Here is a 25056-nt window from a genome sequence, read left to right as displayed (position 1 = left end):
AAGAATGTCACTGGAATATATTCACTGTCTTTCATTTAAGGATAGATTCATTCATTCATCACAGGAACTGAATGGAGTCTGAATTCAATTCCAAGATATTTCAGGAAAATAGTACATATTTACACCATAAACATAAAAATGACAAAGAAAATATTTTAAAAGTTAACAGTAACCATGTTGAGCAAATATGTCTGTTTTTTTAAAAATACCTTTAGACCATATATGTGTATGTACATAACCTTATGACTGCTCACTTAATACTGTGCAGGTCAACCCTTTTGCCATTATAACAGTGATGCACTGTATGTATGTTCTGACACCTTTCTATCAGAACCAACATTAACCTTTACATCAATTTGAGCTTTGGCCGCCCATAACCATGCTACTGGTTCACTGGTTTTCCTGCCTTGGATCACTTCTGGTACTGTATGCCCCGACCAGTGCAGACTGGGAACATCCAGTAAATCCATTCCAGTAAACCTGCAGTTTTGGAGTTGCTTTGTCCAATGTCCAGGTTGTCGACTTCCAGGTTGAAAAAAAGGTTCACTTGCTGCCTAATATATCCCGCAAACTGCTGGGTGCCATTGTAACAAGATATTATATACTGTACTGTATCATAACACAGGGCAGGGGTAGCTCAGCGGTTTAGGCGTTGGACTACGGTCCAGAAGGTCCCAGGTTGCTCCTGTTGAACAAGGCCCTTAACCCTCAAGTACTCAGATGTATAATAAAATAGATATGTAAGTACCACTGGATAAGGGTGTCTGCCAAATGCTAAAATTAAATTAAATGAAATTAAATATCATAACTTTAGGGCCATATTATGATGGCAAGAGGACTGGGTCAGGGCAACTCCAAAACTGTATGTCTTTTGCAATGTTCCCAGTTTGTAGCAGTCAGGACATACCAAAAGTAGTCCAAGGAAGAACATTCCCTGAAACTGGCGTCAGGGTCACATGCACTCCTCCTTCTGTGTGCCCTGGTGTGTTTCCCTCACATGCTTTTTAGCCATGTGCATCTGCTATGTGACATGATTGCTTTTCCCTGAGACTTTGCCGTTCTGCTTCACTGACCCAGGAAGTACATCACATGCCTGGGTCAGAGGTCATGATTACAATTGTGCTTCAAGGTCAGCTACTGTGACTGTATATTTTTCAGGAGTAAAAAAAGACGAGGATGCTGATCCTAGGTCCTAGAGGATAAGGCACTTTTATCCCAAAACCAAGGATGTGTATATCTAGTGCTATATTTAATGTATATATTTTAAAAAAATCTTTCTCCAGAAATAATCATACAGTATGTCTAATACATTGTACTCGTGTTCCGGGTGACAAACTTCACTGTCGGTGTGCAGAGCAAGAAAACTTATAACACCTGATAATTTAGGATAGACTTAGAAAACTAACTATCCCTTTAAACACCATACCATATACATGTAGATGGTTTAATGCTGATGTGGGTCTGAGCTGAATCTCTTACTCTCTCACTCATGATATATACTACTTTATACTGAATACAGGGTCACGGGGGACCTGGAGCCTATCCCAGGAGACTAAGGGGCACAAGGCGGGGTACACCCACCCTAAACACACACATAAACTAGGGACAATTTGGGAATACCAATTAGCGTAATCTGCATGTCTTTGTACTATAGGAGAAAACCGGAGTACAAATGGAAGACATCGGTACAACTCTAAAGAACAAGGATAAGATGGAACATGTGAAGTCTGCCGTGCTAATGATGTTGACAATAATATTTTTGGACTTACTAACAAAATAGCCTCATTAACAAGCTCTCAAAACATAACTCATTCGTATGTAGAGGACTTTATGTATCAATAATGAGTTTTAAAACTTAGTGTGGCAACACGGTGGTGTTCGTGGTTAGCACTGTGGCCTTGCACCTCCAGTGTCCGGGTTTGATTCCCAGCCAGGTTCGATTCCCGTCTCAGTGTGCATAGACTTTGCATGTTCTTCCTGTGCTTGGTAGGTTTCCTCTGGGTACTCTGGTTTCCTCCCACAGTCCAAAGACATGCAGATTAGGCTAATTGGCACCCTGTCCAGGGTGTAACCCGCCTTGTGCTCTAAGTCTCCCAGGATAGGCTCCAGGCCCCCGAGTGGCCCTGAATACAGAATAAAGCGGTATAGATGATGAGTGAGAAACTTAGTGTCCGACTCCTTTTATGTTTTGGTCGATTCAGCCATAATACTTAATATAATAATTTAAATTCTAATTTTATTTGGCACATACACAGTCATAAACAGTACGATATGCAGTGAAATGCTTATACGACCGCTCGTGACCTTTAAACTCTAGAAATAGAATGTAAAAATAAAAAATAAATTAGAGAATTTAAATGAATAAAATATAGAGAAGAAGATGATAAGAAGAACAGAATATAAAATATAAAATATGAGATATAGTAAAGAAAACTATTTTTTTTAAAACAATGGATATAAATGTCCAGAAAGCATGCAGAAATGAAATGACCAGAAGTACGCAAAAAATGAAATATAGTGTAAATGTCTATAAATGTCCAGGGTGAGTGCAAATGTGCACATTTAATAAAAACAATATAATAAGAAACCTAATAAAAACATATAGCCTGCTAGTGCTAAGTACCCAAGTAACTGATTTGCCCACCCCTGCCCTTAGCTCATACTCGCTGTAACCAGAAAAGGTTCCTCGGTTCTAGTTTATGACTCACTCTGCAAAAAAAATGAGTTTTTCATAGCACGCTAGTCAGGTGGGATTTACCTCTTCGCTTGTCAAGTCTTCCCTAAATCACATTACGTCTGTCGAGATTGGTGCCTGGCCACGGTATGTCATGAAGCTGAGTGGCTGATGCTCGCTACTGCTGAGAAGCAGCTCAGTGGGAGAATAACATGCTGATTTGGGAAAACAGGAAACGTTCAGAGAGAATAAAGCCAACTGGACTGTTTCTGACCGGACATGAGTCCTCAAGGGATTTCTTTATGAACGTAAAGGCCAGTGGCTCATCTAAATATTAGTGATAACACTTACCGCCTCTGTGCGTAATTATTTTCATACCACAGTCCCTTTCCTTTTCTAATTACTGGCTTCCTCACTGCTGGACAGTCATTCATTAAAAAGGAGTTTATGAGAAACAAGAGCCGGAGAGAGAGAGAGATAGAGAGAGAGACAGAGAAGGTACATGCATCTGTTCATGATGAGGGGGATAAAAGCCTTAACGGATTTCACGGATGATCAGGTGCTCTCCGTTCCCGTCCCACTGAGATCATTCAAGCAGGAGGGCAGAAGGCAGAATCCTACTCTTACCCACAGCGCTATAACACGCATCCTTCACTCGCTTGTTTCTATGACAACCCTGTAGGTGCTGTTTTCCCAGAAAAAGTTAAGAGAAGAATAAGAAATCGAATTGTGTCAGTATGTCGTGACTTTAAGTTACTTATTTCACCCTGCGTCATTATTTATAAAGGAATCACACCCACATTTTTACATCCATTTATCTGACAGTCACTTTTATCCAAAAACAGTATGAATAAATCAATGCAAAAAGAAAGGGGAAAAAAAAAAACATAGAGATGTAGAGCTGAATATGTTATCTCTAATTACTAATATTATTTTCTTCAGTTTTTTAAGAGATTTTAGCAAAATAAGTTGTGCCTTATATGTATATAACAACTTATAAGTTGTTATATATATAAATAACTCGTTCTTTTAATCATCATTCTAATTTTTTATATCTTTACATTTCATACACTGGAGGACCAGAAACCAGTCCCTGAAAAGTTTATGTCTGTATGTCTGTATGTCTGTCCAGCCGAATTTTGTCACAGCATCACGCAAAACTGTCTGAACAGAATTTAATAAAACTTTGGCTGCACCATGAATAAAATCAAAATGTTGAGTAGAAGTAAAATTATGAGCAATTATGTGCCAGATTACGTCACAGTAGAGCTAATTAACTTGATAGTTTACAGAGCATAGACAGAACATGCGGAAGAAACAATACTCACAAAAAACAAATGAAAGTGCGACACAGCATTGCTTAAGCCAAAATAAAGACTAAAGACAAGTACACTATGAAAACTGAACCTTCAAAGATGAATAGATCGATGTTTGTGTATTCTTCCTGCGGGAAGCTTAAAACCAGTTTGTGTCCATAACCGTGAGGCTAATAACAAGCAGTGATGTGAAGCGCCAGTCCAAGGAACAAGGTGAGGGCGTGTAAAATACTTGAACTGAGAGCCCAGTGTTATGCGCTAAAATCAAAATGTTAGTGAAAGTAGAAGTGAAATTTTGAGCAGTTACTTTATGAACCAGATTTTGTCACAACATCATGCAAAACTAGATGGACAGAAAGTAATGAAATTTTTGCTGTACTTAGACATCTGCTTAAAGTTTAACCTGCATCATAGGTCAAATCAAAATAGTGAATAAAAGCGATGTTATAAGCAGTTATGTGCCAGATTTAATAGTCTTCTTTAAAATAAGCTACTAATAAGCTACCTGCTCAGTGTAAACAAACACCGGCACCAATAAATAAGAATGAGAATACTAATACTAATACTAGAAAACTACTTATTACTCCTTATAGAAGAATTACTTATTCTTATTATTTTCACTGCTAAAATAATAATAGTAATAATAAGTGATTTATTAAGTGACAAAACTTTTTTTCTCTATTCAATTATCTCTATCATCTTTACTTTTCTGATTTCTCATCTTTGATTAATGAACAGGGAGTGTATTAGGCAGACGATGAAAGAAGTACAACTTAGCGTAAACAAGGCGTAAGTTACTCAACCTTAAAAAAAAGTTTATTTCTTTGTATTATTAAGTTAAACAGAGAGACAGACATGTACATAAGCATAAGCGTTAAGCTTTTAGCTCTTTTCCAATCAATCACAAGTACTAACAGTAGCACAGTATATTAGATATTGACAGATATAATTTAATCAGGGAGACAAATTAAGGTAGAAAAATATGAAAATAAAAAAAAAACGATACAGATCTGAGTTACGACTGGACCAAAAACGCTCAAAGTCAAGATAATTGCAAGAAACGTCTTCATTTCTGGATGAGCAATAAATAATAAATCGGCCCTGGTAAATATTTCTGAGTCCGTGCATTGACTACGACGAATACAGCGATTCATTTCTACATAAACTTTATATTAAATTATATTCCATAGTCGGTATAAAGAATAAAGACAAAAAGCGTCACATGTTCAAAACACGTCTTTTTTTCCCCCAAATATCTACGCTTTATTTCTTTAAAGCTTTAAAATTTCAATATATAGGCAGGACTAAGTTAAACATATCAGAGCTGGACAGAGTTAAGAGCAAACGCTGTAACTGAAGGATGAAAGGCGGTGTTTGAGAGACACATTAATCCTTTAAAAGAGCTGTAGATATGAGCTTAAAACAGTGCCTCTTTCTCATGTCTTAGCTTCAGACGACACGAGCAGTGGCGTCTTTCTGGCAGGATTACGAAGTTAACAGCTTCTTCCACCCGCCAACCCAAACGATCCATTATTCAGAACTGCAGCAGAGGCTTTAAAGGATCTGTACATGATATACTGTACAGGAAAAGGCATTACAAGTTTACTATAGTTAAAAACTCAAAGGAAAACTAAACGCTACCTAGACACACACCGCTCAGAGGTAACTCTTTACTTATGTATCCTTCACCAGAAGGGACTCTATCCAGCCTGTTTGCTTTCAGCTCATTAAAGCTGTCGCGTCTTGGTGATTCTTCTAAATCACAGGTGTCGAACTCAAAGCCCGGAGGCTAAACACAACCCACTGCCTCGTTCCGTTCAGCTCAAACAAACTTGCACAACTTATTTGGTTTTAACACCTGAATTTCTTTTTGTTGTTGCCCTGAGCACCGGAGGCGCTTTAGTAAAGCTGTTTTTGAACTCGGAATCAGTCCGAGCTTGTTTCAGCGGAGTCCACATCGAATGTCACTCTCAACAATATCACTTGTTTAACTATTGTTGGATTTATTTTCTACATTTTACAAAATACAGTAGCATATATGGACTTATGTAATTAAGTAACGACAGTCAGTTGTTATTCTACGACAGGAAGGTCAGCTGTTCTGGAACAGTTCTTCCAAAAACAGTATTGTCAGGTGCATTCGCAAAACCCACCAAGCACCGTGATGAAACTGTCTCTTTTCATGAAGACAATATCAACTTAATACAGTACATCAACTAGGGACCGTGGACCATTGGATTTCTTCCCACTTTTACAACCATGGTAGAACTTCCATTACTTCCATGGTAGAACCGGTCAACATTCACACATGCATTCACACTATGGGCAGGTTGGGAACGTCAATTAGCCTAATTGTTAGAACCCAGACTCGGGTTTATAACATCAATCAAAACCAGCAGAAATAATCCAAATCGAAAGTCGAGTAAACAGGTGAGGGTCGGTCGATGTGCAACACACATAAACTGGATCAGGTGAAACAAGAGAAAACAAACAAGGTTAAAATACAAAAAAAAGCATGCAAGGAACAAAAGGCTTGGTAAAAAGGCTTAGTTTCAGGTGTTTTAGTATTCAGGTGAGTAATTAGTCATTAGTGTTGGGAGTTGTAGTTCTTATTAGTTGTAGTAGACCCGTAGGCAGGAATCGAACCCGGTGGTGGTGCCAGGCGACAGTTCTAACCAATATACAGCATCACTGGTGAAGACAGCATGTTGATGTTGATGACGTTCCTGGTGAGGTTCCACCAATTTCAAGAAAGAGGAAAAAAGAGACCTGGTGAAGAGGTAACTGTTCATAAATGCTATATCTAAGTCACAGTAAGAACGACATTGTGTGACGCTCTGTTCATTAATAAATGAATAAATATAATCATAAAAATCGTTCAGTGGTATAAGATGAGGGACGTGCAACGGTGTAGAACTAAATTTGCAATTCTGCTTCATGTCAGCCTTCAGGCAGCCTGCTGTTAGCGTCGACTGACTAATCTGATATCGTCCATACGCAGCAAAGTTGATGCGAGGCCTAATGACACTCCAAAGGCCTGTTTAATACCACAGCATCCCAACCCTGAGCTCCAGGGAGAGACTGTGAGCCCGCCTAATGCCATTACGGATGGGACGCTGCACCATCCCAATAAAATTACTCATCCGCCTCGGAGCCACTCACTTATCAGAAATTCATCTCAATCACTGCCTTTTGGTAAAAAGAAGAAGATAAAGAAGAAGCAGCTATGATGGAATCCGTCTCATCCGGAAGTCATTGATGTCCTTACCAGAACTGATGGATAATAGGCTAGAACATGTGTACTACCCCCTACAACCCCCCAAAGGAACAATACATAATTGGTGCAGAGAAAGCACATCATCAGACACACCTATAACTCATTACATGCTTGGTTAGGTCTGATTAGTTGGAAAAGACTCAGCACAACACACCTGGCATCTCGTCTGCCTACGAAAAGTTTCCTATTCTCAAGAAACTTTTTTTTGAAAGTATCACATTTTAACTATCATAATATGCGCTATAATTGATTGTATTTCCATTGGATTAATAAAATATTATTAGCTGCTAAAATTTGAATTACCCCTTAATGGAGGCAGGCCAGTTTTTCCTGATCAAATACAAATGAGTCAAATTACTGTTTAATTATCTAGCTGAATAGGTGTGCTAGAGCAGGGAACTCCAACCTTGCTTTAAATGTGATTAAATATGTGACACTCTTAAAAAACTCTTCCCATGGTGACTTTGTTTTTCACGGCATTTGTTATATCAGTACTTTACGCAACACAATATTTGCAGAAAGATAGAGGCTTGTTCCTTTTGAGTAGTACATATGTTTAACTCTATTATTCATCAGTTCTGGTAATCACATTAATCTTAAACTTTCAAATGAGAAGAATGATGGACAAAAGTATTTGGTCAACCCTGCCATGACATTATATGCAAAAACATATCCAGTACTTCAATATGAAGTTGGTCACCCAGCCTGCTGTTACTGTGTAATACCTGCTGAGAATTATGTTTTTTTTTTGGATAGGCCACAATAAATGCATTAATAAGTTTACGCACTCATGCTCTATGGCCTGTCTTGTCTCCTCAATGCTATATATTTTTTTCAAAATTTAGATCAACTTAAAGTCCAGAAAATAAATCAGGTTTGTTTTTGTCTTCATACTTCTTGAAAATCATTTCAATCAATGAATATCATTTCTGTAGTGTATGTGTGTATACATACAAACTATATGTGTTCCTGTCGCACAGACTTGAAATGACTTAGATCAAAAAGACCTGGCCTCACACGCCAAACCTTGGGCTATTTGGATTCAGATCATCTACCCGTGAACCGAAGATAAACTGAAACGCAATCAGTCAAAACTCCGGAAGCGGGAATCCATCCGCAGGACAACATGAGTCCAGAAGTTCTCTCGCACACAAATGCCCGGAAGCTATTACTCAAACAGCTCTCTCAAGGGGGCCGTTCGTGCTGAGCGATATGCGCATACACGTCAAAGCAAGGCATTATGGGAGACAAGATGTGACCTGTCATTTTGCACCCTAAACGAGGACCATGCGCTGTATAATAAAGAGGAGTTATGTGATACTTAAGCGTATGTTATTGTCAGGATGGTTAGGAACAAGTACAAACCTGTGGATTTGTATACTGCATTTATATATATACTTATACAGTATATACACAATACTGTATATAGATAACAACTAAGGAGATTTGAAATGACTGGAAGTAAATTAAGAACTCTTTAATACATTATTAAAACCTGGAAGCATATAATGCTGAACTATTAAAAAAAATCTCCAGTAGAAATCAGAGCTTATGTTTAACATTGAAACCAAGAGCATTTCCATACACACACAATGTGATGAAAAGGATTGGGACTAAACAGATGCGTGTCCATAAGAAATAAATGAATCAAATCAAAACAAAAAGGCTTCAGTTTGCTAGAGAGCATAAAGATTGTATTTTGGACTAATTGAAAATTTTATGAGTCCAGATTGAGCCTATTTGGGCGTGTCAGGGTATGAAGCGAAGCAATGCACACATTATGCATAGTTGCCACTGTACAAGCCTCTGGAGGTAGTGTTAAGTTAAGCCTTTATTTGTCACATATACAGTGAAATTCCTTCTTCACATATCCCAGCATAACTGGGGTCAGAGCGCAGGGTCAGCCACGATACAGCGCCCCTGGAGCAGATAGGGTTAAGAGCCTTGCTTAAGGGCCAAACAGTGGCAACTTGGCTGAGCTCGGGCTTGAACCGCCAATCTTCCGATCAGCATTTACACGCTTAACCACCACTGCCCCTAAAATATATGCATGGTAATGCATGGTTATGCTTCACGTTTTTGCGTGTCATAATTGCACAGGGGTCATGCGAATCTACTCTGTATTATTCCAATTTTAGTAAATGCAAAGCCGTAGCACGCACAACAATCCGGGGTTGCTTCAGTTGCTCAGTTGTGATTCTGGGAGCATGTGGAACCATTTTCACACATTAACTGGCCGCATATTGTGTGTTGTAATTAAAGATAAAGGCAACTGAATGAATATTACAGCATGTGATTTTTTTTGGGGGGGGGGTCAGCCAATGTAAGAAGAAAAAAATTAAAATGCCTTGGCATTACAAAATCTATAACATTTTAATTTATAGAATTTAACTGTAATCTATATAGTGCTTTATAAGTTTTCTGCATGTAACTTTAATCACAGTAAGAATAACACCTACAGGCTTATATCATGTACTTTAAATTATCATAGTATTATTATACTATATGATGTTATGAACTTTAAGCAGTGACTAGACATAACATGGTAAATTTTTCATTTACTGACTTTCCACTGATTTCTTTCTGTCTGGCTCAGCAGGTACTCGGAACCAAACCGATTTTCCTGCGAACCCCCTGCTTACTGCTATCAAGCATTGTGTATAAAGTTAAGTAGTTGGTACATACTGGCAGAAGGAGTCTCAGCGTGAACGGGTGGCGTGGAGGGCACTAGGCTCGGGAAGAAGAACGAGCGGAGTGAGTGATCCGAGTGGAGAGGAGATCGTTGAGTCGGCAGGTTCTCACAACTCCCGGCAACACTGCTGTGGATCTTCAGGTTCAGAGGCTTGGCCTTCTTTTTGGCTCTGTGTTGGAAGAAAAAAAGAAGAAGATCTCAATACAACAGGTGGACAGTAATTGGTGAACACATGGGTGAGCTAAGGGCTAACGTGTATGGAGGGGGTCTCCAGTTTCGGTGCTTTATTCTGTAGAAGGTCAAAGGTAAAGATGTAATATTTTTAGGATGGAGGAGTTTGCATTTGGTTCCTTGCTAACATAACGGACACAATTTTTTATGTCCTGCTAACTTCATTAGAGAGGAATAAAGAAAGAGCTATCTTGTTCTAAAGATGTTTCATAACAGCACTAAAAATACACTCACTTGAATGAGTGCCTGCCATAACCTCAGAACACCCTTAACCTTAACATCTTCCCCTTTAGAAAGTCCCCTTAATTAACAACCTGCCCTTAAAAAGCTCAGCAAATAAAGAAGTGACCAGAGGACATCATTTGCACCAAATAACACATGGTTAGAGCACAACAGCACCATACGATTTTATAATGAGGTCTTGGACCTTTCGCACCTTAGATAACACTCTAACCAAGCATTCTGAAGTGTGGGGTCAAGAGCCATTCACACACACACACACCAGGGCAGCCCCAATGTAGCCCAGATAACACACTTTCATATACACACACACCCATCACTCTGTTAATAAGCTGTGTAGCTCACAGCATCTCAGTAAGAAGCTCATTTAGATGCAATTGTGTGTTGATGCCTCAGGGATGCTATTCAACCAAGCGAGTCCCACGATCAGCCATTTCAAGCGCCCCGAACGTACGGAGGGAAAGAGAAACAAGCTACAGGTTATCCGCGTCTCCCCACGACGTCTTTATCAGCAATTTAGATAAAGCCACATTCTGCATTTCAAATCGAATCCGATCCATTTATCTTCCTGAGAACAAACAGACTGACAATAAGTGAGGACTCAAGGCACACCCCTGCTGATCTCCTCCTGCTTACGTGCTTTCCTTTCTTTTCTTTCGCTCTGTCTTTGTCAAATGCTCACCCACACATTCTCTCTCATACATATACACACACACACACACTGACACGCAGAAATACGAAATAATGTGTAGAAACTTTTTCGAAAATGATTCTTGAGGACACAAACACCATTTGGAGCATTTCACACAATGAACATGCTAATGAAAGAATGAGCTTTAAACTTTGGGAACATGGTGATGATGCTATATTAGATTACTCTAATCTTTTTCATTTTAAGAGTGGTGTAGTTTATTCCTTAGATATTGTTAAGGCTGTTAACAGGGTTTGGAAATAACATGGCTACAAAAAATTTTTTAAACACATTTTTACATTGGGCACAATTGATTTGTACTAAGCCAAGGAAGGATTGCTGCTCCCCTTGGAATCTGCTGCCATTAGAACGCCTTAGAGGCTGGTCCCTGGGCAAGGCCAGGGCCGTCACAAAAGATTTTGCTGCATAGATCATTCACACTTTCATCTATACCTTTCGAAACCGGGTACACATTTAGATCTCATTAAGTTGAAGAACTGTCACTGTCCATGTAATGGGCTCTAGTCCACAGGAACTCAGTTATTTAGTTTTTTTGCAAAACGCACTCTGTGGATTTTGATACACTCCTCCTAAGGGATTTAAACGATCCCCACCCAACTTGGACCATATGATCTCAAGACATTGTGGATGAAAAATTGCAAAGGTATTTTTCATATCTCAAACTCTTCAACCGCGATGATGCCTCAAACTTTAGCCTCAAAGGTGGCTAATAACTTATAGAGTGACAGCACAATGAGTGACATCATAGTGTGATGCTTTTTTCCAGCATTCTGGGCCTTTTTGGAAGTCTTAACATAAACCTCCTCCTATTCAAAAATAATGCCCTAATGGTATTGGTATTGGTACTTCCCGTTTAAATGCATGTGCCCACTGTTTTTCTAATGGGCCCGGGCGCTGTTAAAGCAGGTGCTTGGGCCCGATCATCGTTGCTTACAACTATATTTATTTTTTATTAGTTCACGTTGATTTTCATTTGACCTGACCTTGAACATGTCTTTTTTGTCCCAAAGTCCTTGAATTAACACACCGCTGTAAAAGGACGCACAAAAGAAACACAAAAAAGTGATGCATATGGTACAAAGTGCACAGCAATACATTCTGAGATGCTTTTATGCTTAGCATGGTTGTACAGTATGAGCGGCTGTTTGAGCCTGAGATCATGTCATGCAATGAAAGTTAAATCCACAGCTGGAACCGCAGCTGGAACCACATGGCTGGCTCTATAAAGCTGCACAAACACCTCCTGATGCACATCTTGAGTCTGAGCAATGGACGAAAGTTTCAATTTAAACGGAAATCGGTGGCACCGCAGCAAACTTTGAAACGCCTCCTGTTTTCGCCGAAGGTACATGTTGTTTATTTCTCAGTTGTCTGGTTGCTTTTTTTGTGAAAGCGTGTACGTGACACACAGAGAGAGAGAGAGAGAGAGAGAGTAAGAGAGGCTTCTGTCACAGCGCAGGATGATAAACATTTTCCTGGTGCGCAGAATACATTAAAGTGTAACACGGAGCATAGTGACAGCAAATGAAGCAGGGGGTAAAGGGGGCACGAGCGTGTAAGTATGTGTGTGGTGTTAAAGCTCTTAGAAAACACATTAAGCTTTGAAAGACAGGCTGTCAATGCAAAACTTGTTTATTTCTTGTTCTTTCCTTCTCTTTTTCTTTCTTTTACATTTATTTTGTGTGTGTGTTGTGTGTGTGTGTGTTTCAAGCCAGTGGCCATAAATCATTCTTAACGTCCATGAGAGAAATGTTGGAAGAGACCAATAACAATAAATGCCATGAATTAATCACTCTGCTATAATGATCTTAAAATATCTAAAGAAAAAAAATGTGACTTCACAGAGAGTGGATTTTATCACGAGTAAAACAATAATGCATCTTAAAATGTATATATTTATTTCTATTAATATTAAATAATAATAATAATAATAATAACAATATTATATACTTACTACTAATAATAGTTATTATTAGGAATAGAAGTAGTAGTATTATATACTTATTAAAAAGAACAACAATATGATTGTTACTACTATAACAATACTTCTACTACTAATAATAATTATAATAATAATAATAATTTGTTAACATAATTTGTAAAAACGTGAAATAACATACTTTTATCAAGAGCAAATTTTACACACATGCTATAATTTTTTAATGTGCCCATTTTTAAAATTAATTTCCAAAACTTAAGTGTCTTATTTTTAACATTATAGTGGTGCGTCAGCATACTGTACAAACGCACCGCCTTAAGACGTTTCGCATTAAGGATTGAAATTTTGCAAAAAAAATCCCTTGGCACACAAAGCAGTTTAGACATCCGAGCGACGAAACGGAGCCGAACTGGACCTTAAAACTTGCTTGTGTCAATGGAAAGCCAAGCTAAGCGAATTTACATTATTATTTATTTATTTTTATTTTTTTTTTTGCATGTTGTTTAAGATTTAGTAAAGACATAGCACCATGAGTCCCAGGAATGTTAGCAGTGACAATGGAGCCACTTTCAGTTTGTTTTTTTAAGCAGCTGATGCCAAGAAGAAGTGCGGTTTAATGTCTATTTATTTAATATTTTACTTTCATTTAGACGTTTTTTCTAGTTTAAATAGTTTTAACATGCAAAAATAAATATATAAAGTATGTAAAAGAAAAATAAGTATATAATAAGTATAAATATATAAAAACAGTATAAATATTCTATTTTAAAAATAGTAAATAAAGCATTCCTTTCTTTACGACATGGCGTATATGTGTAATACAGTATGTGTAATATGTGTAATATGTGTATAATAACATGAGGCTTAATCAGCTTTTTAATTTTCTGTTTTCTTTTCCATCCGAGTGAAATTATAGTTTCAGATTATCTAAAACTTTTGTTTCGTTAAAATCTTCCTGTCTCCAGTACATTACGTCATATTACATCATTAAAAATGTAAATATTTAAATCTGCAATTTCTTTTATCTTTAAATATAGGAATATTGTAAAAACGTCATAAAAATTCCTTTCCACGGTTGGAAAGGCATTGGACTACGGTTCGGAAGATCCCAGATTCAAACCCCACAACCACCAAGTTGCCACTGTTGGGCCCTTGAGCAAGGCCCTTAACCCTCAACTGCTCAGATGTGTAATGAGATAAAAATGTAAGTCGCTCTGGATAAGAGTGTCTGCCAAATGCCTAAATGTAAATGTAGTGCCTTGGATTGGGTTTTTCCATGACACTCAACCTCAAATATTTAGTTCTAATTGAGGCTTTATATGTTATTATTTAATAGTATTTTTTTTTACTATTTTGTCTTTTTTTTTTTTTTTAAAGAACTATGTTAAAAATGCTGTCAAATGTAAACTCCAGGATTATTTCAAACCTGTGTGTGTGTGTGTGTGTGTGTGTGTGTGTGTGTGATGTGTGAATGACAGGTACGAGTGATATATTGCTCAGAGCATGAAGTTAACAGCAGCATTAACAAAACTGGCAAAATGTACTGCCAAACATCTTCACTGCCAAATAATAAACACGGCTCTGATTATGTTGGGGATAACATCACTCATCAGATTATTATTATTTTTTTTATTATTTGTAGTTGTATTATCATCATATGAGCTTTCTTTTTCTGTTAATCTTTCTTTTTCTTTCTTATCTTATAGATATACAGGGTATATATATCTATATATATATATATATCTGCCTGTCTGTCTTTCCACCTGTCTGTTTTTCTACCTATCCATCTATCTATGTCTGTTTGTCTGTATCTATCTATTTGTCTCTCTGTCTGTCTATGTCTATATATCTAACTGTCTGTCTGTCTGTCTAACTGTCTGTCTGTCTACCTATCCATCCATCTATCTATCTATCTATCTATCTATCTATCTGTCTATCTGTCTGTCTATCTGTCTATCTGTCTGTCTGTCTGTCTGTCTGTATATCTGTCTGTCTGTCTGTCTGTTCACCTGAAGCAGCAAAAGAACCATGTCTGGCTCATCTATATAAATTTTCCATCCAGAATTTGTTCAGATAATTTCGAATCCCGTGTTTGATGTTACAGTACGATGGTATGTGCCAGATGTGCCATGAAGTTATATAGACTTCAGAATAAATCTACAGTATGCAGCGCTTTCGTCTGTCCCGACTGCCAGGTTTCATGAATCTACAGTCTGGCTGAGAAGGACGTCAGCCTCAGTCTCTACTTATACAACCAGTACAGTATAAATACTCTAAATATTCTGTACAGTAAGTCAGTATGTCTTATTGTCTCAGCTTAGCTCTCTGCTCTATCTCCAACACTGGCCTAGTGTTTGTGTGGTCACAAAAACCGCACTTAGCTCTTGGCTTAGATGTCACACCGAGGCTTCAACACCAAACATCTCATAAAGTCACAAACAGATCTCAGGCACACGGGAAAAGAAGGTAAAAGCTCTCCAGACACTCATCTGTGCCGGTTCCTCTACGAGCTTCAGTCAGGCTTGGGCGTGATGAATCAGTTACACACTGCCGGCGCTGTCACCTTTAAACACTCATATAAATTCATCATCACGCTGGCAATCTGAGAGGCGCGGCTTGGTGAGGGCCGGGGGGGCCGAGAATGACCCGTGATAGTGGACAGGGGAGACAGAGAGATGGAGACAGATTGTGTGGATATTTATGTGCGTGTGTGTGTGTGTGTGTGTTAACATTTAATCTGGTCAGTCATTAATGGAAGAAATATCAGTCTTGGATTTACACGAATGAGGTTGCAGACACACACATACAATACATTCATGAACAAATATCAGCACACACACAGACACACATGGTATTATTTATATGCCAAAAAAAAACACACCATGGAGTGTGCAGTTACAGGAGAATAATCAATAACAGGGTAACGTGATGCAGCCTGATGTGAAGTTACAGTTACAACTCTGAAGCTGATTATTTTCTAGTAACATCACTCTCAAGCTGTTACTCCTGTTATATTACATTAATTATTTTATAAATTAAAATAATTCATTCAAATTAAAATAAAATATTATTAAATATTAAATAATATAAAACAATTAATTAAAAATTAAATAAAAACATTGCACATTTGAACATACATACATGCACACTTGCAAGCTTTCTGGACATTTCCATTTATTCCCATTTTTATTTTTATTTTGTTATTTGTGCAGATGAGTTTTTATATTTCTTATATATATTTTTTTTATATATTTTTTTGAAAACTTTCATATTTTGTTCTATGTTCTTATTTCCCAGCTATTTATTTTTTTATTTCTTGTTTATTGTTTTTACATTTTTAAGGTCACAGGCGGTCGTATAAGCATTTCACTGCATATCGTACTGTGTATGACTGTGTATGTGACAAATAAAATTTGAATTTGAATTTGAATTAACAAGCACCACGTCATACGTTTCACATTCATCCATTTATAGTTACATTATTTAAAGTTGCATTTTATTTCAATATGTCAACAATAACAATAATTTTTACTCTTTCGGTACTCTTTCAGTCTTTAGACACTAAAGACTTTTACTTATAATTAGGACTATTAATAGCCAATATTAACGCCCTAACGCATGTGATTAATCTACAAAGTTTAATCAAGTTTGACCTTAATGGCTTCCCATAATTGCAGCACGGTTACCTGGCTGTGTGTGGTAATGAAACAGTTAACGCGGATAATAAGATGACTGAGAAAACATCTTTATAAAAAGCATCTAGATGGAAGTTTGGATAAAACCAAAAAAGCTAAACTACCTTTAAGGGGAACTGTTTTTACAAAAAAGAGTGGTGGTGGCTCAGGCGGCTCAGGCTCTACAGTGGGTTGTTGATCTGAGGATTTGGGTTTGAGTCCCACCGTCGGTGAGTTGACACACCCCTATACCATACGACCCAGCCACTGCATGCAACGCCGGTCCAATTGCAGAGATTTTAATTTAACATTTGTTAAAGGTAAATGTAAACTGCATAATCTGTTTCCCCTAACCAGTTTATCTTGCTTTTTTTTTTTTCAAAATTGCAATTTAATAATACAAGTAAATCTGAGTATTTTAAAATTGTGACAGCACTACCTATAAAACACTTACAGTACATATTATAATAATAATAATAATAATAATAATAATATTATAATTATACGGAAAATATAATTATATTATTATTATTATTATTGTCTAATTAGTAAAATTTGATTTTTAAAATGTTATTAACATGTAAATCTATTTTTCATGTAAGTCTGTTTTTGTACACTCTTCTCCAAAAATCAAATCTGTTCCCAATATAAGGAAAACCCTAACGTGAAATTCTGGCCCGGAGGCGAGAGTGTGAAATTTTCAGCTCCTTTGAAGGCTGAGGGAAACGAAATAGCTCGGCTCATGTGGGGGGAAAAAAAACAAGCCATTTTAAGAGCTGGCAAACCGAACTGTGTGGAAACCAACAGAATCCCAGGAAACTGTGACATTAGTCAAAGAGAGAGACTTTAAACACACTATAAACACACACAGCCTGCGTGAAAGTGATGCTGTGTACATTCAGTCTTTTAAATCATTTTGCCTTTGTTGTTTTGTTTTAGATGAATTTGTCGTGTTAATAGACAATTCTCGGTGAAAATTGATTTTTATGGACTGCAGTGTCACTCCAGTTTCATTTAAACAGTCTAGTCTTACAACAATACGAACAATTTCGGAATGCCAGTTAGCCTAATCTGCATGTCTTTGTCTTAGGAAACCGTAATACCCGGAGGAAACCCACCAAGCACGGGGAGAATATGCAACAGAGCTCCGCAGTGGGAATCGAACCCTCGACCCTGAAGGTGCAAGGCGGCAGTGCTTAACACTACAACACTATAGCGCAATATGATTTTATAATTTTTATTATTAAATTCTGATTTATTTATGTCTTTTTTATTTATTATTTATTTTATTATGCATTCGAGGTGGTAACATGTTATTTCCTAAGTTTGTTTATAATCTGAAAAATGTTACATTAAAATATAAAAATCGTGATACTTAAAAAATCACAATACAAATCGTATCGTAGGTATCGTGATAATATCGTATTGGGTCGTCCCTGGTGATTCCCATTCCTACTGAATAGCTTGTTTTAAAAGAAATCAGACTGTAAAAGATTTCAAAGTTTAAAAGTTTAGAGGTCTTTTGTTGACAGATAAAAGTTCAGATCTATCATCTCCATCTCCATCTTAATAAAAGTTAGAAAAGATCACAAATTAATAGTGATTCAGCCCAAACACCAGAACCATAAAAATTCAAACCACCTTTACATGACTGCGCTTCCACCGAAATAATATTCAACCGCTCTTCCAACTATTATTCATCCGAGTAATAAAAGCGCACGAGCGGTAATCTCATATTGTGCAGCTCTCATATCTGCTGGTTCACACAACTCTGCGTTCGCTCCTATTACCGCGCTAAGTTCCAGCACAAACTCATTAAAAGTCGACTCGAAACCGAGGCCGTGATCGAACACCTCCTCAAAAGTAATCTGGCACTCAGTCACAACGCGGCACCAATTATCTCCTCATTTCCCGCGAGACGACGCAGATCCGGACCCAGACTCATGGGGACTCAACGCACTCCCGAGATGCAAAAGCGGCGACAAAAAAAAAAAAAGGTTCCGCTAATGAACTCAAATCACGCAGTTCCTGCACGTCTGGTGACGGGAAATCGATGGAAGGTTTATCATCAAAATTTCACGCCGAATTAAGGAGAGGTGCTTCCAAGTTTAATAACACAAACTTCATAAGACCATCTAGTTCCCACAATTACGCTGCTAGATAGTTAAACTAGGGAGTGAAGTAAAAAAAAATGTGTTTATTTCAATATCTGAATATCAAAGTCGACGATCAAGCGTGAATAAGTGCATCATTTAATTTCTCAAAGCGTATGCAAATACCACACATTAACTATCATTTCCTGCTTTTACCTTACTTTGTGTAACCGAATACATGAATAGATTGATCAGATTCAACAAAAATCAAGAGGAACATCGTTAACTCTTTTTGTAACTGTTCAATTCTGTTCTTTCCTCAATAAAATATATATATAAAAAAATAATAATTAAATGTCTCAGTGCTGTTATGCTCAATAAAAGCACCCATTTAATGCCTCTTGTCTAATCAGATTACTATATAAATACACCCACTCTCAAAAAAGTAAGTACACCCCTCTTATTTCAGCAAATATTATTGTATATCTTGAAACTTGGAAACATTTTAGTATAGTCAATGTGCAGCTTGCATAACAGTATAGATTTACTGTTAATAACTTGACATACAGCCATTATTATTATTATTATTATTATTATTATTTAATAAATAGCTGGCAACAAAAGTAAGTACACCCTAAATGATATACATATGATACAGTATATATATAAACATAAATAAATAATCCTGTTGTTTTTTTGTTTTTAAAACCATTTTAGCCCCCCTGAAGGGCTCCGTAAGAATCAAATAGTGTTGGCACTCTCGCTTCCCGCCCGCACCAAAGAGCAAAAATGCACTGCATGTATGAAAGCTCCCTTGAAGCATGTTATTGCGTAACCGCTACAAATCTGTAATTACAGCGAAACTTCCAGGAAACCTACACGGATATGAGAGCGAGAAAAATTGCACTCGTCAAAAAAAGTCTCGGGTTTTAACAGGTTCCATGGTTAACTCTATCAAAGTTGGAGCTTCTTATCCAAGCAGAAAACGAAGTAATTTTATTTTTTTTTTTCTTGAAGGCAAAAGTCTAATCTCTAATTAATTAACCTTTTATATAACAGAAGATAAGCTTTTTCGTTCGATTGCTGAAATCACTTCGATGTTGCCGTCACGTGCACTGGATACTGAAGGCGAAGTCGTGCGCGTTCGTAACTCCTGCCTTATTTCAGTCCTCGAGGTTTCTGCAATTTTTTTAAAAAAAAAAAAAGCTTATTAGGAGTTAGAGAGGTGGTGGAGGATGAGGAAGGGAAGGAGGAAAGGGAAGAGGCGAGGACAGAGAAAGAGGCTGAGAAAGAAACTATAATACTAAGCAACACTGCACTAAGGACAACGCAAAGCATTTCATTAGACAGAAATGTTCCAATTTAAACAGTAATTCGCTCTTTAAAATAAAAAATAAAAAAATTAATGCAATACGTGGTGAATCATAGCTCTATTCTCCTACATATTCCCCCTCATTCTTTACTCCTCCTTCTTCTTCCTCTTCCTCCTCCTCTGGGTCTCTCGAGCTCCCTGATTTATTAGCAAACATCAGATTTAATAAAGCAGTGCTTTAACATTCGCTACAAAAAGTGGTGAGACAGACCAAGTCCCACGCGTACACACTCGTGCTTTAGCCGACTCCGATGAAGTCGCGAGCGTGACTGAGCCTCGACAGGCGCTTCTCACGCTGTAATGACCCGAGTGATGTGTGAGACTCAAGCACTAGGAGCCGCTGGCCTTTTTACTGTACACACATGGGGTGATGCTCATTAACATAACGAGTCTTATTAATTACTGCTGGTGAAGAGGAGGGTCTCAAGACGCAAACATCACTGAGAGAGACAGAGAGAGATGAACGAAAACAAATGGGGAAATGAACAAACATACTGTAGAGAGGGTAGAAAAATATAGAAATATAGGATGATTAAGGTAAAGCAAAAAGAAAGACATATCAGGATAAGTGAAAGCAAGAGAGAGAGAGAGAGAGAGAGAGAGAGAGAGCAACCCAATCAAATAAGAGATAAGGACTGGACACAGCATCCCCTGTTTTTATTCACCAAAAAGCACTGCATATTTTCAAAAGGGAAAAAAAGGAAGAACGGAAAATAAAAAAGGACATATTTTGGAAAACAACAGAAACATAGAGAAAGAAAGGATAATAAATTATAGGGGTGCTCCGATCACTAGAAGCTGCACCGTCCGGTACCGATCACCAATTACAGGGTCTATTTAAAGCCTTATCATGTAGCATTATTTATTAAGCTATATTTAACAACAAATATAAAAATATATCAAATATACTGTATGTATTACGAGAAGAGGAATATCATGAATTGACAACTGTATTTATTGCCAAGCAACATGTACAACATGTACAACATGAACTTAAAACATAGCAGCCTGTGCTTTGTGAGTAATTGAGAACAGCTTAGAGCTTGACGAATACAACTTTCCTGTGAATTATATAAAAATAAATAAATTAACACAAAGAACAAACAAAGTCTTTAACTTTAGATTACTTTAACTTTAGACTAAAAACTGCAACAAAAAAAGGTTAGTCGCCTCCGAGTGGCGCAGTGGTAAAGTGCTCGCCCTATCATCAGGAGATCGCAAGTTTGATTCCCGGGTGATGCTGTTAGAGAGAGCTGATTGGCCGAGCTCTCTCAGAGGGGAGGGATGAGAGTTACTTGGTGCTCCCACATTAATCACGGCTCTACAGCCAATCAGGGGCGTCTGTGAAGTCACGCAAGCAGAAGGAGCGGATAGCACTATCCTCTGAGTGTGTTACGCCGCCCCCAGCGGTGCGTGAGCAAGCCAAAGATCAAAGAAAAAGATGCGGTCGGCTGACATCATGTGATTCGGAGGAAACTCGTGGTAGTCTTCGGCCCTCCCGACTGAGTGGTGGTAGGAGCCTTAATGCGGGTCCCCCTAGTGACGGGGAGGAATTGGAATCCCCCCTAAAAAAAGGGGTTAGTCAAAATTGTGCCTTAAGACAGTTTCTAATTTACCCTAAGGACCACAGGTAGTAAAGTGCATCCGTGAAATATTTTCGCTCTGGCATAGTATAACGCGAATCCAAGCCGGACATGAGTTGTCAGATTCCTTGTATTTTGTTTTATATTTCAGTATGCTTCTTAGTGTCCTTGCAGGAGGGGGGTGCTGTCTTTGAAACGTTTCTATTAACGACAGTTGAGTGAGTGGCGCTTAGCTCGTGGCGTTAAAATGCTTTGTGTGCTTCCTGCCTCGTGGAATTTGCTTGTTACACAGGTTGCAGGTTGCTAATGTATTGTCTTTTTCACCCATCACATACTGTAGATTCGCCAGTCTCGTGAGATCTGATCGGTTTTTCCTATTTCAGCCATTATAGAGACCGCTCATCAAACTTCCCAAAGCAATTATCGGCCGATTACAATCCGCAACCCATCAATCAGAGCACCCCTAAAAACTTATATTGTGAGTTAAAGAATGGCATACTGTAGGAAAAGTGGAACGAGAAAGACAGCAGAACAGAGAGGGAGAGAATGAGAGAGCAGAACTGGACATGGTGTTTCTGTTCCATGTTTATCTTCTCTTTATACCACTGAACATTGTCAGAAAAAAAAAGGACAAACAAAAGAAAGAAAGGAAAGAATCCACAAGACAGCATACAGCAGGATACGTGAAGGCAAAAGAGAAAGAGAGAAAGAGAGCAACCCAAATAAATAAAAAGACAAGAGGTGGATGTGTTGTTTCCTATTTCATATTCATATTCACTGTACAGTATACGGATAAACAACAGAAAATATAAAGAAATCAAGGATGACAATAAATTTTGCAATATCGCGGGTTGACGAATGACAAAAGCAGAATAAAAGAAAGGAGAGAAGGAGAGAGTAAAAGAAGGAGAAAGAAACACAAACTCATAAATAAAAAAAATCCCAGACATAATGTTGGATTTTCCTTAATTATCTTCTCCTAATTCCAATGAACACTGTCAGAAAGAAAGAAAGAAAGAAAGAAAGAAAGAAAGACCATAGAATGAACTCACAGATGGTAGGAAAAGTAAGAGTGACAAAATAATTACGTCATTAGTTAGAGAGAGAGACATAAGGAGAAAGACGGGTGGGGTAAAAACAGATAACAGTTCCATGGATAAGAGATGCATCTTCCTTTAATGTTGATTAAGTCTAGATCAGTATGAAGTGCCTACACACACACACATACACACACACACACACACACACACAGACTTCAGGTAATGTCACTGATTCAGTCATGATTAAAAAAAAGTCGATTATCTCTGACTGTTCCACTCCCGACAGTCTCCCTTCAACCCTGTCAAAGATGACGTCATGTCTGTCAAGCATGTTACTCTTCATAAATCTCTCTCTCTCTCTCTCTCTATCTCTCTCTTTTACACACAGATCTCAGTGCACATTAGAAAACGAGGGATAACCCCTGGAGCTGTCTTACACCCTGCAGCCACAGGAGGTGAACACACACACACACACACACACACACAGACTACCTGCATTCTGAAGTTACTAACAAACAAACTGTAGCTGGAAAAAAATGATTTGCATGAATTACGCAATCCGTCATTTAAGATCCTCCTTATGTCACATGTTCATTGAGTTTGTTCCCTGCTCTAAAATAAATAGTTATAATTATATTCTCTCCTATAAATACTTTACCGTTTCTATAGCGACAGCTCATTCACAGCGACTCGTAATAAGACTAATAATCAGGGCTGGAGGAACCAGAAGGAAGTCCAGTCTCCAAGCAGTTCCTGTACTGACACGGGTTTGTCTCTTGGCGTTTAGACTCATCTTGCTACCCTGCCTAAAAAAAACGTAATAAAGACGCCCTTCGTCTAGTAAGTACGAGAGTATAATAGAATAAAATAATAGAATAGAGTAAGTACTTGTCTTTGTCTTTCGGCTGTTCCCTATTCAGGGGTCGCCACAGCGAATTATCTGCCTCCATCTAACCCTATCCTCTGCATCCTCTTCTCTCACACCAACTACCTTCATGTCCTCTCTTACTGCATCCCTAAATCTCCTCTTTGGTCTTCCTCTAGACCTCCTGCCTGGCAGTTCCATCCTCAGCATCCTTCTACCGATATATTCACCATCTCTCCTCTGAACATGTCCAAACCTCCTCAATCTGGCCTCTCTGACTTTATCTCCAACTTTCTAGAAATGAAGGTCACAGCTAAAAATAATCTGATCAGCTTTAATGTAATCAGTGATATTATTATTATTTCAGGTCGAAGCCCACGTACATGTCTGTCTGTCTTTCTGTACGGCAGAACTCTCTGTCTAACTTATTAATACAAAGAAATCACATTCACATGTAAGGTTCAGTATCCTCAGGTTGGGTTTGGATTAAGTTGTACTACTTTCATTGTCAGCCAAATTGAAAAAGTAGATCGGATAAATAATACATTTTGTCCTAAAACGAATCTAGAGCATTAAAATTCACTTATACCACTTCAGCGCTGTTATTTCAGAAGTAAAAATATGAACTAATCCCAGTGAAAATACTCAGTTTAGCTTTTCTAATTAATATCTATTGGTGTAGGGGTTTGTTTACATCAAGCAAGTGGAGCATTAGAAGCTTATTTTAAAGTTGATTATTAAATCCAGCTGATTTTACTTAAGGTGCAGGTTAAACTTCAGGCAGATATCTAATACCCCTATCTTACCTACGCGGTTTCGCGCGGTGGCCATAAGTACGGTTCATCATGATTCACCGCGAGTTTTGGCGCTGTGATTAGGTTTCCATGTTTCCGCGCGCAAAAAATGATTCGCGGAACGTTGGCTGAACATCTGAGGGCAACTGCGGCAATTGGTGGCTTAAGTTGCCTAACACCACATCTCACCGCGAGTCAAACCACATAAGTGAGATAGGGGGATAAATAGTGCCAAAATTCATACAATTTTGTCTAGCGGAAGACTAAGAGACACGCCCATAGTTTGACGCATATGCAGTACGCTGTTAAAATTGGCAGTTTATAATCTGGTTCATAACATTTTGATTTGATTTATGATGCAGGTTTAACTTCAGGTAAATACCTAAGTAGTGCCGAAGTTCCAATAAATTCAGTCCAGCCAGTTTTGTGTGATGCTGTGACAAAATCTGGCTAGATAGACATACAGACAGAATTTTTCTCGAAAAATTCGAAAACCTTTCTTTCATTCATTTATACAGTATGTTGAAGAACTCACTTGAACACAAATGGCCACA

The 25056-nt window shown here is 37.9% G+C and overlaps 1 protein-coding gene and 1 non-coding gene across 3 annotated transcripts in view; both read right to left on the bottom strand.

Annotated features, from left to right (window-relative positions):
- The window catches only part of ksr2 (kinase suppressor of ras 2), a 108015-nt gene that overhangs the window by 49855 nt on the left and 33104 nt on the right, over window positions 1-25056 (bottom strand). For both annotated transcript variants that reach the window (XM_053481548.1, XM_053481547.1), the window contains exon 6: window positions 9953-10128. In XM_053481548.1, coding sequence (XP_053337523.1) covers window positions 9953-10128 — 176 coding nt within the window. The remainder of the gene's footprint in view (window positions 1-9952; window positions 10129-25056) is intronic.
- LOC128509889 (U6 spliceosomal RNA) lies at window positions 9323-9427 on the bottom strand. The gene has a single exon (XR_008356083.1). It is a non-coding gene; the product is annotated as a U6 spliceosomal RNA (small nuclear RNA).

This window comes from Clarias gariepinus, chromosome 21, assembly GCF_024256425.1.
Source record: "Clarias gariepinus isolate MV-2021 ecotype Netherlands chromosome 21, CGAR_prim_01v2, whole genome shotgun sequence".
NCBI classification, from domain to species: Eukaryota; Metazoa; Chordata; class Actinopteri; order Siluriformes; family Clariidae; genus Clarias; species Clarias gariepinus.
This window is presented reverse-complemented; position numbering and strand designations above follow the sequence as displayed.